The sequence below is a fragment of the Stigmatopora nigra genome, chromosome 19, assembly GCF_051989575.1.
Source record: "Stigmatopora nigra isolate UIUO_SnigA chromosome 19, RoL_Snig_1.1, whole genome shotgun sequence".
Taxonomy (NCBI): Eukaryota; Metazoa; Chordata; class Actinopteri; order Syngnathiformes; family Syngnathidae; genus Stigmatopora; species Stigmatopora nigra.
The window spans coordinates 10392364-10409144 of record NC_135526.1 but is presented as its reverse complement, the minus strand read 5'-3'; the positions used below and the strand labels follow the sequence as shown (position 1 = coordinate 10409144).

At 40.5% G+C, this 16781-nt stretch overlaps 1 protein-coding gene across 4 annotated transcripts in view; it reads right to left on the bottom strand.

Moving 5' to 3' along the window:
• Positions 1-10464, bottom strand: part of opcml (opioid binding protein/cell adhesion molecule-like) — a 93529-nt gene extending 83065 nt beyond the window's left edge. For 2 of the 4 annotated variants that reach the window (XM_077740688.1, XM_077740689.1), the window contains exons 1-2: positions 10102-10456; positions 4615-4850 (exon numbers count right to left, since the gene is read on the bottom strand). In XM_077740688.1, the coding sequence (XP_077596814.1) occupies positions 4615-4850; positions 10102-10259 (394 nt within the window). In that variant the 5' untranslated portion in view covers positions 10260-10456. Of the gene's footprint in view, positions 1-4614; positions 4851-10101 lie in introns of all 4 variants that reach the window. The other 2 variants (XM_077740686.1, XM_077740687.1) reach the window with 2 other exon arrangements.
• Between the last annotated feature and the right edge of the window lie 6317 nt (positions 10465-16781).

Genomic DNA, 16781 nt, shown 5'->3' with positions numbered 1-16781 from the left:
CATCAGGAGTCAGACAAAGAAAGCGATGAGGAAGATGACTTCCACTATGAGCTACGCCAGCTAAATGAGAGAGGTACACAAGAGATGGAGCCGGACCACAGGCCACTGCCTGTGGACCAGACACACGAAGTGAGGGGCCCTGCTTCCGGACCAGTACAAGTAGAAGAGGACCATCAGCTGGAGGACCTGCCTGGTGAGGGAGCAAACCCTCCTCTTGAAGGTCCTAGTGATGAGCAGTTATCAGAGACTTCCCCGCCAACCGCCGTGACGGAACCTGAGGCGCTGACTGCTGAACGGCCGAGAAGGGAGAGACACCCACCACGACGTACGACCTATGACCATCTTGGAATCCCCTCCTGTTATAGTACACAGTCACCGCAGGAGCGGCTAACTGTTTACCCTGCACCAGGAGTGGCCCCTTGGTTAGTACACCTGCATCCATATTACCTGCAGCCACCTTTTTTGTTTGGACTCCAACAAGCTTGAACCTACAAGGACGACGTGCATGATGCGGTCATGGACTGTCATGGACTGTTATGAACTGTTATGGACTGTTATGGACTGTTATGGACTGTGATTACTGTGCCATCCAGTAAAACGTGGACTGTACGAGTTGTGGATTATATTTGAACTGTGGCCCGTGCCGCCTGGACTTTAATGAGCATCGGCTCACCAACATGGAAATGTTTGGGAGCATATTAATGTCGGGACGACATTTGTTTTTGTGGGGGAGAGTGTGACAGGGTGAAGTAGGTGATGTTATACATGAGTGCAGGTGTTAAGTTAAAAAGGGACTCATGCCGCTTAGCATGCGTTAAACACGCGGCGATGACGTAATGTGCACGCGCAAGTCACACAGCGATTACCCAATGGTCATAGACCTTGGTATAGTATAATAACGGGCTATTCAGACATTTCTCTAAGTTGGTTTGAAATACAACAAAGGACCTGTCTGATTATTTCACCCGTCTTTTAAAGGTATGTTGCTTTGTTTTGAATATCGATTGAGTGTGAGATGTGCAAGAGGCAATAAGTAGCATGTGAGAAAGAACGTAATGCTTAGTGATGCTTGTTTACTTTTTTTATGTGTGCGCGTAAATGTGCGAGTCTCGGGTATTGTTTACAGCAAGCTACCTTCGACCGCTGGTTATTTACTTTTTCATGTGTGCGCGTAAATGTGCGAGTCTCGGGTATTGTTTAAAACAAGCTACCTTCGGCCGCTGGTTGTTTACTTTTTTGTGTGCGTGAATGTGCGAGTCTCGGGTGCATTGTTTACAGCAGGCTACTTTCGGCCGCCGTTATAACGGTAGCATAATAAGTATGCAAAATATGACGGCCGGAACAAAAGGTAACAAGTTTCTATACTCATAAGTTATAATCGTTTTAGCAACAAGTACATTGTTTGGATTATAACGGGTTGTTAATATGTTACTATGTATATATTTGAGTGTTTGTATATTATGTTTTGTGTGAATTGCTTTGATATAACTAAAGTTGGTTTGAAATACAACAAAGTGTTACGATCTCGCCGCGTAATGCGACGCGATCGGAGGAGAAGTTGAACCCAGATGCAGAGTCGCCGAAGTAAATGGAAAGGTGAGGCAGATCTGTAGCTCTTGTAGGTTGATTTAATAAACGGGGTAACATAACTTAAACAACTTGGCTTGACCACTCATTACAAACGAAAAGTACATGCGCCGTGGCGTCAATGGAAACAGCAATTACTACGAGGATTAACAGGAAACGAAACCAGAACTTAACCAGATGATCCAACAGCGTCCACAGAAAATCATAATGCTTAAATACCAAAAACAATCCAATCACGTAATCAGTGACAGCTGTTAGTCATCGTGACGTCATGCCAGGAAAGGCAATCCCGCCACTCCTGACACAAAGGACCTGTCTGATTATTTCACCCGTCTTTTAAAGGCAAAATACTGCTACCCCGTGGAAAATCACGGGTACAACACTAGCAGCATTTAGTGATTAAATACAAACACTGGAGCTTTTTATATATCAAAACGGGCCCACTATTGAAATATTATTTAGGAAAATAGCCAAATTTTACTCACCAAAAATCCTTTTTAACTGTACACAATATCCATCCTCCTTTCTTTCTTCCTTCTTTTTTATCGCCATCGAAGCAAACGATAAAAGTTGAGGCTGTCCTGTCGTACTTCTGGCATAGTCCGTCTTGAAAATGGCTTCAATTCAGCACAACAATATATTTGCTTGTGCAGCTGGCTCCAAATACAGTTTGGTAGCTCTCTCAGTTAGCACACTAAAAGTGGCGGACACACCCTTTTCCCGGCTGTAACAGGGTTGATAGCTTCGGAGTTGACCGCCCTTTCCTATTGATGTCCATTTTTTTCTGGAAAAGTCAGTCTGGAAAATAGCTTTGTGAGCAAATCTGCAACCAAATCCATTCGTTTTCCTCCGTCGGCCATTGTGGGTGGAGTTTGCGATCTCTGGCTGGCTCACTTTGTCCCGCCTACTAGCCAATCATAGTTGGTGAAGGCAATCGCGTATCCCTATGCCTGCGAAATGGCTTTCGTGTCACCAAATCGAATTGTGATTGATTGTGAAGGCCTTGAGGCAGATTTCTGACCCTAGCAACAAATAATGGCTGAAATGTGATTGATTAAATGTTTCAATATGAAAACACACATCTGAAAGCAGTGCAACCAGGGGGAAAAGCAATGAAAGGAAGCTAACAGACAATTTGGAATTATTATTCCAGTATTGATGGACAAAATATGATTATGATTCAGATATTTCTTAGGCCAGCAGAGAAAGCCTTGAAGGCCCTGACGGCCCGACACTACTTAATATATCATTGCAATCTTAGGTGAATGAAGAAGTTTTACTTATTGTCGCACATTATACTTTGCTCAGTGCTAGCGCTTCCAAAGTACTGGACATGGGGTGGAAAAAAACAAAGATGGCAGGCCTTTGCTTGAATTTTGAATGGTATGATGTCACACAGGCGAGTGGATTGTGCGTCCAAAAAGAGGCAGCCTTTTTGAAAGTTGTTTCGCCATTTTATATACATGTCCTGAAAATGTTAAAAATATTTCAAACAGGTAGAAATGGGTTAATTTCCTCCAACTTTTGGCCACGTGTGAGTTAATTTACACTTTTTGTGAGGCTGAAAACAGTCTGCTTGCCAATGGTAATGATTATTTTATTTAGTTCATATTGCACAGCAACTTTTGGTTTGAAGGCAAATTTATAAAAATAAAGATGGCTGTCAAAATTACTGCAGGTTTTATTCTGAGTTTATATTCGAGTTGTCTTATATTTATTGCACAACAGAACAAAAATACTTTTTTAACATCAACATATTTCACATTCTCTTTTCTTATAAAGTAAGGTAACATAGTTACTTTTATATTTGAATTAGGAGGAAAGTATTTTTTTCACTAACTCACAAAAGTTTGAAATTTAAAATTTTAAACAAAAAAAGATAATGTAATGATTGTGATAATTATCGATATCGACTGATATTTTTTTATTGTGATAACATTTTTTGTCATATCGCGCAGCTCTACATGAAATATATATACAAATAAAGATAGAAAAGGTAAGAACAGTTTTTATTAACCCATTAAAAGTACTGTATTATAATTTCGGGCTGCCTTTGTGCTTACCGGTGAGCAATGGCCGCCACCCCGCACAAGCTTGCTCTTTCTCGTCCGCGTAAGGCTTGCTAAACTCGGTTCAGACATCACAGAGACGCAGATTCCTGCTAGCAAATGAGAGGCTAGCCAATAGGAAAACATCTCAACCACGACAATTGAAAAAGGATACTGGATACAGGAAGTGTATTTATATTTTAATACTATATTTCGTAACTTTGACGCTTTTTGGTATCTTTGAACAATATTAATATTCATATGCTGAATATTTTATATATATATATATATATATATATATATATATATATATATATATATATATATATATATATATATATATATATATATATATATATATATATATATATATATATATATATATATATATATATATATATATATATATATATATATATATATATATATATATATATATATATATATATATATATATATATATATATATATATATATATATATATATATATATATATATATATATATATATATATATATATATATATATATATATATATATATATATATATATATATATATATATATATATATATATATATATATATATATATATATATATATATATATATATATATATATATATATATATATATATATATATATATATATATATATATATATATATATATATATATATATATATATATATATATATATATATATATATATATATATATATATATATATATATATATATATATATATATATATATATATATATATATATATAAATAAGTATTCCTAAGTAAAGGTACAGCTGTATATACCCAAATACTGTATATCAGCGGTAATACACTCTATTGTGTTTAACTTAAACTTGACCCATCGACAAAAAAGCCATAACAATCAAAAACCACTACCTACAGGAAAGATCTCTTTCAGATTTATCTGAGAACTTTTGGTCACACTAAGCGCTAATATATTTTATTTTGTTTACCTTGAACAATGAGCTGGACTTTAGTTGATTTTGGTATCTTATTTGTGGCGATGGAGCATGCATAGGGCCCCTCATCATGCACATCAACATTTTGGATCTCAATACTGTATTCTGTGACAGCTGTATTGTACAACAGAGAAACCCGAGGGTCCAGAGACCATTTCTCATTCCCTGCATAAAGAATAGTGGTCCGATTGAGCCATGCCACTCTTGACACTTTACTGTCCACACTGCATCTGTAAAACAATAAATAAAGACAAGTAGTACACATGATACCCATAGAAAATAAATCCCAAATTTTAGCATTCATAAATAAAATTGTGAATTTAATCGTTCATTTATGAATTATATATTTTCCGTCCAATTTAAATATGTATATGTAATTTAAGTTTTGAATTTCAAAAGTCTTGATTGAAAACCTACATGGTAAACATGGTAAGTGCTAGTAGTGTTGTGTTTCATTTAGCCACTTTCTACCAACACAGAAAAGCCTCAGGCTAATGCATTAAAGTAATTCATTGTTTTATGTAACAGTAATTTTGTGTTCAAGCATTTAAATTCATTAATTCTCATATTGGGCGTGTGCCTTAATAATACTTACTTCCCTTTTTTAAAAAACAATGAAAATTGCACTGTTAAGTTGCACAAGACGAATCATTTGTCAGAACTTGTAACTCGGATGATTCACGGTGCACTCGAGTTACCGAATTCTTCCTGTTTACAGTGCAGTTGAATAAAGATGGCAGAAGCTGTAGCAATGGTGTGAATTTCTATGCATTTAAATTGGAAATGTCGTACTTTTCCAAAATAGTAAAAAAAATGTAAGTGGCAATTTCTCTGGATTTCTGGACTTTAGGGAGGCCATGTCTTATGTCGCTGGTTCTAGAAACCTGATGCTCTATCCCACATCTTCTAATCCATGAACTCTAAGGGTGGGGCCCATGACCATCTTGCTGCCCTCATGTTTAGCAGCAACTATGAGGATTGACCTGGTGGCTGAGGTCCTTTGTGCCCAAAGAGCAGGGCCAGACCCGAGACAAGATACAGAGCAATATTTATGTTCTGAGCTCGGTGCGTTCCAGGGTGCTGGAATAGGCCCACACCTCACGCCTGACCTGCCACCCTGGAATCACCTGCACACTGGCAGTGTTGCGCCAATGCTTCTGGTGGCCGACAATGAAGGAGGATTTGTGCTTGTTTGTATCTGCCTGCTACATGTGTTACCGCAGCATAACCTCCACCAAGCCGACTCCTGGTATACTTCCGACCACTGATTCCTATCCCCCCCTTGTTTCACATTTCTGTCGACCTTCGTCACAGGTCCCCCTAGGTCCCGGGGAAACAGTCATTCTGACTATAGTTGACCCCTTTTCCAAAGCTGCACACTTTGTCGCAATCCGAAAGCTGCCTTCAGCCCCAGACTGCAGATTTACTTGTGCAGCATGTGTTCCGTCTACATGGAATTCGCACCGACATTGTCTCAGGCTAGGGTCCCCCATACACCTCCAATGTCTGGTCTGCTTTCTGCTCAGTGCTGGACATCGCAGTGAGCCTCTCCTCTGGAAACCACCCTCAAGCAAACGGTCAATGTTTATTAACCAACAGCTGGAATCAGCACTTCGCTGCACCACCCAAGCCCAAAAGACCACCTGGAGTGACCAGCTGCCTTGGATCGAATACACCCACAATTGGCTCCCTAATGTTCAATCTATTCTGTCCCCGTAAGAATGTTCCCTTGGGTATCAACCTCCCTTGTTTCCATCCCTGGAGGCAGAGATTGCTGTGCCATCCGTCCAGGCACATTTTACTAAATGGGCATGTGTCTGGGACCAAGCTCGCGTTGTGTTACAACGCTCCTCCACCCGCACTTGGAGACAGGCAAATCGCCGCCGTTTCTCGGCACCGACCTATGTGGTATGGCTATCCTCCCGAGACCGCCCTCTTATGACTGAATCCTTGAAGCTGCCCCCCCCCCCCCCCCAGCTTCCTTGGCCCCTACGGAATTGAACGGGTGGTAATCCCATGTGCGCACGCCTCAAGCTCCAGACAGCGCACTGCACCCACTCCTCCTTTCAAGTTTCCCAGGTCAAACGGGTCAAGATGAGCCTGTTATCCTCCTCCCATCCCACTACCACTTCCTCCGCTAATGATCGATGGGGTGGCAGCATTCAAGGTGGAGTGGCTTCTGGACGTTTTATGTACCTCGTCGACCGCACATCTGGATCTCGACCTATCAGATCCTCTGCTAGTTCTTCATTTGTGATTTCTGTCAGACCCATCCGGATGCCCTATGTCACGTGCCAGGTGGCCCACACAGAGGGTGGGGTACTGTCAGGCCCATGGCATGACAGGTGGGTGGTGGCTCCTGTGACGAAATCACAAGTCCAGGAGCTGATGGGTTACGCAAAGGCAGGTGCGGCTCATCAGACATCAAAGACTATTTAAGTTACTGGATCATCTTAATCAGTTCATTGTTAAGTGCCTGATCGCACTATCTCCTTGTCTGCCTCACTTGATCTCTGACCTTGTTCCCATGACCTTGACCACGCTTCTACCGTTGCTTTGGACCCCTCTACGGACCTCTTGGCTAAATCTCCATGCAATGCAAGACAATGCCACTACACTTCTCTTGTACATTTGCCCTTGGCGGCCATAGCTTCCTCCAAGCAAAATTTCAAGCCCAAACGACAAATGACGTTGAAAAAAAAAAACAGGAAGCACTCGGCCACAGCTTCTTCCAAGCATAGGTTAAAGCAGACAACGGTGGTCAAAGAAACATGGAGGGTTGTTGTGAGACAGCCAATCAGAGTCCAGTAGAGTGTAGGGAAATTGTCAAGCCTAGAAGTAGAGCTTCCGTAAATATTTCAAAATAAAATAACAGATGTAGGAATTTACTGGTTTTGAAAGCCTAAACAGGAACATAAATGTCTGTTACGTCTTTGGGGAGACGTCGAGGCGAGGTTATAAAGAACAGGACCCAAACGCAGGGAAGCAGGGGAGGACGAAGGAAGTAGTGCTGATACAAAAACGTTAATAACTTAGACTGGATCTTAGAAAACAATAATAATAATAACGATAATAATAATTATTATTATTATTATTGTTATTCTCATTATTATAATAATAGACGTAGAAATCAAATCACAAAACCAAACCTGACTAGGGAAAACACCGAGAATCGAGGAACGAAGTAACACAGACACATGGCAAGGAAACTAAAGCAGACAATCCGACAAATTACATAATAAAGAGTAGGGTTTAAAATAGACAAAAGAGGACTTCATTCTAAATGACGCGCAACGGCGAGGCAGGAGGGACGAATAAGAGTAGGGAAATGAACATCAGAACACAGGGAGAAAGCAATGGAAAAAACAATAACAAACCATTCCTAACAATTTCTAAGAACAGTTGTGTACTAGTGAAGTGAAAATGAACTATTCTTACTTCGTTAAAGTTTACTAAAATTGTTTGTCAAAATATAATCATTCACAGTCCAAAACATTTTAGAAATGTTGATATGACTGTGAAAAGTGGGTAGCTATAAAAAGTGAGGATCTGTTAAAATACAACACTGTGGGAGACCATTTAACATTAATTTTGCTGTGTGGATTTTCTTCAGTTTTTTCTCGTGTTATCATTCTTTTTACAAATTTGAGAAGTCATTCTCAACTAGTCAACAGGGTAAACGATAAAATATCGACAACATAAATTCCTTACTATAACCGTCATAGACACTATACACTGCGTAATGGCGGCCTAAGGTGGGGTAATTGGCGTTGCATACATATCAATGAACCGGGATTCGCACATTCATGCACATGTTGTACCCCTGAATTAGCTATTTATTTGCCTTTAAAACACAGGGGGAAATAATCAGACAGGTCAGTTGTTGTTATCTTCAAGCCAACTTTACTGAAATGCCTGAAGATCTTCCCGCGTTTCAGCTCTATGAGCCCAGACATAAAAAATTCGAATACAGATCCATACCCTTCATCATCAATAATCGAAGACTGATAAACATCTATCCCAAAACTAGTTTTACCTCACATATGCAATCATTTATAACTTAACTCACTTTACCCTGTCAAACACCAAAATAGCAATGGTTCACTCACAATGTCCTCCATTGTTTATTCATTCTATCATTCATTTTCTGAACCGCTTTATCCTAACTAGGGTCACAAGGGGTGCTGGAGCCTACCCCAGCTGACTTAGGGGCAGAGGTGGCGGACACCCTAAATCGGTTGCCAACCTATCGCAGGGCACAAGAAGGACAATCATTTACTCTCACACCCATACCTAGGGGCAATTTAGAGTGGCCAATCAGCCTACCATGCATGTTTTTGGAATGTGGGAGGAAACCGGAGTACCCGGAGAACGTGCAAACTCCACACCGATGGACGAACCTAGATTAGACGTGCTAACCACTCAAGCTGCCGGGCCGCCTCCATGGTTGATATTTTTGTAAATACTTCCACTTCAGAATTGTGTATGAAAGGTATTTCAATATTCCACTTTTATGAAGAGTTCTGATACAAATTCATAAAAACACAGTTAATTAATTCCTCTGTTTATTGAAAGGAAAATAATCAAAATGTCTATTGGTGTCTCCATACATTTGTGATTTCTTCAAATGTGAAACTGGAGTATTACAGAAACTTAAAGTTGAGGGGATGTACGAAGAGTTCAAATTGAAATCCTCTTGTTCTATAGCTTATTACAAATTTATATTATAATTATATCAAAAACACCTGGCCTTTTGACTGTGATGTGTAGATTTCTTCAAACTGAATGTACAGTGTATCTTTTTTTTTGACAATGCTACATAACAATAAATACATGAGAGGCATTCCATATTAGACAGTGGTAACAATGAATTGCTGTCACAGGACATAGCAAATGATAGATAAAATATTTTTTCCAATACTATGGTTAGAGTAACAGAGTACCCATGGGAAATCAGGATATCACATACATAAAAAACTGCTGCCATTACTTGTAACTCTCCTTTTGAATTAAAAAAAAAGTGTTTAACATGCGCGTAAACACAAACACGCACACACGCGCACACGTACACGCACACACGAGGGTACACACACGCACATACACGCACACACACAAACAGACACAAAAGCAAACACAAATATATATCAACACCATCCGCGCTGACGCAAGTGTGCGTCTCAGCTCACTGCATCCACACCAAGCCATTAACCAATTGATCAATAACATTCAAGGGCAATGAACAAGAGCGGAGGATGGGGGTTCTCTAATCATCGAGTTTTGTCCGTTGTGCCCGAAGTTTTCAGGTGAACGTAACGCTAACATGAATATCAAACACGTAAGGTGAATTGGTTTACGTTGTATATGTCATTTCTTACTCTAAACGAGTACGGATTGCTGTCATAGCTTGCACATTCTGTGGCATCACATCCACGACGCAGGCGATCATTATAACGATTTGGATAATAGCTTCGATTCGCTTACTTTAACACGGCGTTGTCCCCTTGTCGCACTGTAATGCTGCTCTTAAAAACAGAATCACCGCTTCTGATCGGAACTCCAGCAGGCACAAATAATAACAATTTAAGTGCGAGGAGGACGAGGCATTTCCCATTCACCTTCAAATAGTCACAAATCCCCATGTTTTTTTCTTGTGACTCTGCAACTTCCAGAATTTCAGTCCAAAATAACTTAAATTATCCGGTTACTCCTTTTGGGATGTTTGGACAGCGCAAATTCCACTCCTCATACAAGAAGGAAGATGCCTGCTAGAATTGGCGTCAGAGCTATCCTCTCTCTCCAAGTAAACGGGGTTGTTATGAAACACCGCGAGTAGGCGAAGAGGAGGAGCTCGCCGGTTGCTCGAGGAATCTGATTTGCGAATTCGGACAAGAGAAAACAGAAGCAGATTAATTCATTAATTTTCTGCTTTATCCTCACAAGAGTCGCAGGGGGTGCTCCGACGTTGGGCCGGAGACGGTGGACTCCCTGAATAGGTGGTCAGCCGATCGCAGGGCACGAGGAGACGGACAACCATTCACACTGATAGCTAGGGGAATTTAGTGTCAAACCAGCCTAACATGCATGTTTTTGGAATGTGGGAAGAAGATGCAATCTTTACGCAATAGGACCGACCTGGATTTCAATTTAGGACCCGAGAACTGCGACCAGCTAACCACTCACCCATCAAGCCGCCCAGATGATAGAAGTTTTACCCTAGACATGAACTCCACCTCATTAGCTTCAAATTGGGATCAGCATCAAATGGATGGATGCATTCACAAATATGCATCTGCAAAGCATAGCATCCCTATGTGACTCTTTTTACCTACCTGCGTGACAGTGTTGACACAAAAAAAAACACTCTTAATTTTGTAAAGCCTGACAACTACTCTCCTCTGTAGCTTCTTCATTTTTGATAAGAATTATTGCACCCTCGCCTTCTCTATTTAAAAAGCACTCCAGACACATTTTACAAGCCTTTCTCTTGCATTTTTTTAAATTATCATGTAGCACCTGGAGGTGTATACAGTGTTCCCTCGGTTATCGCGGTTAATGGGGTTTTCCTGAAAAAAATCCACGAAGCTCTGAGTCCGCGGTAGCTGAAGCGCGAAGTAGCGAGGGAACACTGTAGTAGGTTACCTGTATCCATGGCAGTCACAACAATTTTTATCTGAATCAATTAAACCATTGCTTCTAAAAAGTACACCGCAGTCTAAACAAGGGTCTTCGAAAAATAATTGGTTGAAAATTATTGTAACTCTTCAACCGTGCATTGGGTGTGTCCATAGCTGGCTCATATACAGATGGTCATTTTGATTGGATAACTTTATTCATCCCGTATTCGGGAAATTACATTGTGGCAGTAGCAAGAGGTTGATTAGACAGAATAGCAAAGCAAAAGCACAAAGTACAAAGCAAATCAAAGTAAATGGAATCATCAAAACATTAAGACATAAAAGCAGCAAAAGCACAAAACGACCAAGAGTGGACAGAACTACCGCGGCCACTGGCTGCCGCTTAAACTGCGCCATTTTGGTTTCGGTAGCTAAATCGGACTCAAAAAGACGTTGTAAAGTTGGACAAAAACTGGAACCACACACAGAACGTCTTCCACGAGATGGGGAACTTCTGCAGACTGTGACCGAGGTTGAAAATATGCAGAGTCGCTCTTCCAAGCTTATCCTTAAAGTTCCTCAGTAGTCTGAAGCTAAAGAAAACAGCAGCAGGGCAGAACTCCTCGAATCCGTTGCTGGTAAACGCCGACAGCGCTTCCATCCTATCCCACAATGGAATGGTTGGTCAGAAGCATTGCCTCTTCTCCCGGCATTTTTGTCCAGCTCCGAAACTCCGCCGGCACCGAGGTGTTGCTCCTTGTGCTGCGTATTGTAACAGCTAGTCCCATGTATGTGACAGTGTAGGCATGGCTGGCTGGTTCCAAAAAAGAAGTAGCCGAAAGAAGCCAGGCTAAGAGAACAAGGAAAGTTGTAAAAACATTAATGTAAAAAGTATAAAGTACAAAGTAAAGTAAAATGGAATGTATTAAGAAATATTACAATTTTATTTAAATAAAGATAGAAGGGCTGTAAAACATGAAAAACATAGGAGTGTACAGAGTTACTCCCACCGGCTCCCGCTGGAACGGCGCCATACTTGATGTGTGATGTGTGATTTAAGCTGGTTATAATATTCATTCATTTTCTGAACCGCTTATCTTAATTAGGGTCACACGGGGTACTTGAGCCTATCCCAGGTGATGTCAGGCCAGTGGCGAGGGACACTCTGAATCGGTGGCCAACCAATCGCTAATATATCAAAGACATTCTCACAATTGTGCATCGAATGTCTCATTCTGATGTCTGCCTCAAGGCCTTCACAATCAATTCTGTGGGCTCTGCTGCATTAAACTAACGTCGATAAGACTGTTGCTTTAACCAATCAGAATTCCATTTGGTGACACCAAGGTGATTTCGCAGGCATAGGGACACGTCATCGATTTCACCAACTATGAGTGGCTAGTAGGTAGACCAAAGCCAAAGTGAGCCAGCCAGAAATCGCAAACTCCGCCCACAATGGCCGACAGAGGAAAACAAATAGATTTGGTTTCAGATTTGCTCACAAAGCTATTTTCCAGATGGACTTTTCCAGAAAAAATGGACATCATTAAGAAAGGGCGTGACCGGACGTTTGGTCTCTAGTTTTTTCGTCGCCATTGGTCGCCGGTCTTTTGGTCGCTGTTAGGGTTAAGGTTAAGGTTAGGGTTAGGGGTAAGGTTAGGGTTAGGTTAGTGTTTAATATCTAAGTACATTTGACAACCATAACCCTAACGGCGACCAAAGAGCGGCGACCAAAGAGCGGCGACCAAAGAGCGGCGACCAAAGAGCGGCGACCAAAGAGCGGCGACCAAAGAGCGGCGACCAAAGAGCGGCGACAACTCTGTAAATTGTTTTGATTCATGGCAATAAGAGTCGTACGAGAACGTCTATTCGGGGAGACGTTCGGAAGTTTTAAGAGGAACTTGCTGAAACTCTCCCCTTCGGAGGTTTTACCTGTTGTTATCCATTTCTATTGAATTAAATGTCAATAATTGAATAAGATGTCTGCCTGCAGTTATTGATAATTACGGACGAAGGTAATTATTAATGAACCTAACATTTTGGTCCTTTGGAGCCATGGAGGTCAATATACCGGAGCGAGAACCCAGGCGCTGCTGTTCGACATCTGGTAAGTGACCGTGCGCACGGCGTCTTCAAAACCCTTGGTGGGACGGAGGTTTTGACGGGGGCGCCTGGATTCTCGGCGGTTGAAGACTTTTCCTGCTGGAGGGAGACATCTGATGGATCTCGGGTAAGTCCACATTAATGTCTGCATGTTGTGACGGTGTTTCCAAATGCGTTAAAGGGACATTGAATGTGAGGTCCATTGTGGGCTGGTTTTCGCGTCCTGGGTGACGGCGACAAAAACCCTTTGTTTATACTAGTCAATGGCAGGTACGGTTTGGGGCACTTTGCTGGAAAGTGTCCTGTGTCTCAGGGGTAGGCACGAATATATTGTACTGGAGGTACAATGTTGGGGCTGGAAAGTGTCCTGTGTCTCAAGGGTAGGCACGAATATATTGTAAATGTTGTATGGTGTTTGTGTGGTTTCTGCAGTAAAATTAAGATAAGCCTAGGAAATACAGTCGAAGGGGTGATAATAATAATAATAATAAATATAACAAAGTTAACTGTGTGAGGCACACGAACTCACTACAAAAAAGTAAAATATGGGAAACACGTGTTGTAAGGCGGGTTTGGATGACGATCCAAAAAATACGTCTAACTTGTAAGGATTGGGAAAAAAAAATTGGAAAGACAAAGCGCTTTAAAAATATTACACAGCTATATTTATGGATATATAAATATGGGTTTGCTGGCCAGCTTAAAAATGCATAAATAATATATGCACTAATGCATAGAGGTAATATACATATATAAATAATATGTGAATGGATAAAAGTGTAACAGCTTGTTCCACAGACACTAATGGCAAAATAAGACCGGGGAGAAGTTAAAAATACTATTTTGGGAAAATAGTGGGGGCTCCCTCGGATAACGGGGATATATTTAAGACCGTGGCGGCGGGAAAGTACTGTTTGGTAAGGAAAAATAGCGGGGCCTCCTCGGCTGACGGGGAAAATATTTACCGAGATAGGTGACGGGCGCGGAGGAAGTTTAACAAAAATAAAGGGAGCTAGAAAATTAATGGGGACACTGGTATTTGATTTGGTTAATCCAGGTATGACGTTTTGTGATTACAATTAAATTGGGGTTTTTTTTGTGATGCTTGGGCTTGTATAACAACAATTAGAATGGTTATTTCTAAGTGCTGGTGGTGCTTTGTTAATATAACCTATATGTACTGTCAATTTACAGCAATGTGATGGCTTATTGCAGCTTGGTTTTTGATCCCGTCCGCTAGCGGGAAGATGGTGTTTAAAAAGACAAAAGAATATATACAAAATGATCATTTAAATGTTTAGCAGGGAATGTCACCTGTGTTTTTATTATGCTGTAGACTTGCCAAATAATGTGTCGACTGCGGGAGAAGCGTTCTGGTGCAGCGGCTGCTGATTAGATGGGAGTGAAACATGTGGGCCGCGGGGCAGACGATTTAACTGTGTTGGGCTTTCGGGAGCGTTCGGACCGTGTAAACGACTAAAATTGTGTGATCCCTTTCGTGAAGACATTATAATAACAATAATTGGCTTTGGGGGTGCTGAAGCAAACTTGAGGGCAGAAAATGGGTTTTTGCCATTGTGCTTGCAGCATACATATTCTGGATATATGGGGTCTTGGAAGAATATTGTGATGTAATTGAATATCGGAAGAGGGGTTAATTTGACTGTTTAATGGTTGTCTTCTCTAAAAAGCGTTGTATTTGGGCACAGGGAAAAAGAGGCGACGTTGTTGACTCGCTGGTTTGTAAACATAAGATAACAATGCTGCTTTCGCAGCAAGAGTGGAGGTCATAGTTAGCGGCTTATGGCGTTTTCTGTTTGGACTTTTCAGAATAAGAACAATACATGGTCTGCAAGAAATGCAAGGTTATGCGAATGCTTTCGCATTCATTTTTTGGGTTTTAAACAGAAATGTATATGAAGAGGATAGAAAATCTGTTTAGTAAAAGGTTGATTTGGTAAAAAGCTTTGGATTTGGGAATAGACCAAAACAGTCATTTTTGAGCAATTGTGGATTTCAAAGGGCTCTTAGTTAAAGGAAACTAGCTTTTGGAGGATAAAATAATATTAATACTATTTCTGAATATTTTGATTGTTCAAAATACTTTAATCCAGGAGGTTGGCTGGTTAAAGAAAAGGCCAGGATGACAAAATTTACAATATTATGGTATATTGGTGACAATAAGGTTTTTAAAACATTAAAGATTGTAATTAGGAATTGCCTAACAAAAGGTTGATTTCTCTAATTTAATTGTTGTAGATTTTGGTTTTGGTAACAGGGAGCTATGGGAAATGACTCTTGTCTTAAGTAGACATCATATGAGGTGGTTTACAAAGTATATAGTAGGTATTGAGTTATTTGGCTGTTAACGACATCAGATGTGAAATTTACAACGCGATAGCAGCATGAGAAAATTCATGGCATTCATCAAAAAAAAATCAGGTGAATTGTAGATAAAATAATTGGTTTAGGATGAGCATATTTTCCCTAAGAATGGAGTAACATGGAATGTTTTTCAAAGTGCACTTGAAAGAACATTGTCTGTTGTCCTGGCGGGAGGAAATATGCTTTGTCACAAAGGTCATTGTTTATGACAAACGGTACTTTTCAGCCCCACACCGTGGACCACCAACCCTAAAATCAACTCTTCCACCAGGCGCTCCCACGAGCATCAATCGCCTAGAGGTTTTATAGCCATAAATTAGTTTTTGAGGGTTGGATTGATTCGTTAAAGGCGCTACGAGAAAATGCTCGGACCGCCACTGGGGTTAATATTACTAAAATGTGTTTAATAGAACTAAAATTAGACGGATTTTGCGGAGGGTATAGAAAGAGACAGAGAGGCGGGTCGGGGGCTGAACGGGGGAGACTTTTTGCACCGGTGAATTGTAACATAATTAAATTTAAATGAACTTGGATTACGATGCAGACACTCAAAAATAAGTTTAATCTAACCTTAGACTACACTTAATTCTAATTATGTTTTACATTTTTATACCTTTTGTTATCCCGGTTGGCTGTTTGCCCCGCCTCGACCCTGACTTTCACTATCGGTGGACTGTTTGCTTTTGTATTCCCTTCAAAATATTCTGAAAATGATGCACACAAATGTGTTCATAATAGGATAACGCATGATCACTTGCCAAATAATATATACTCCTCGTACTAGGGATTGCTACGCCATTCACGCTTAGTGATGGAAAAAAAAACACTGAATAAAATGCAATGCTCCACCCAGTGCTCATAGATATCTGTAATACATGAAGGAGATGCGGCAAAAAAGACATAGAAGTCATAAAACGCCTCTCATGTCTCATTTGTCTCGTATGTAGAAGTAATTATTTGCTCGAAATTTTGCTCGAATTTCGAAATGCTCGGTATGTCGGTGTGCTCGTATGTCGGTGCACCAGTGTATCTCTCCTTGTGATTATTTTAGTACTTTGC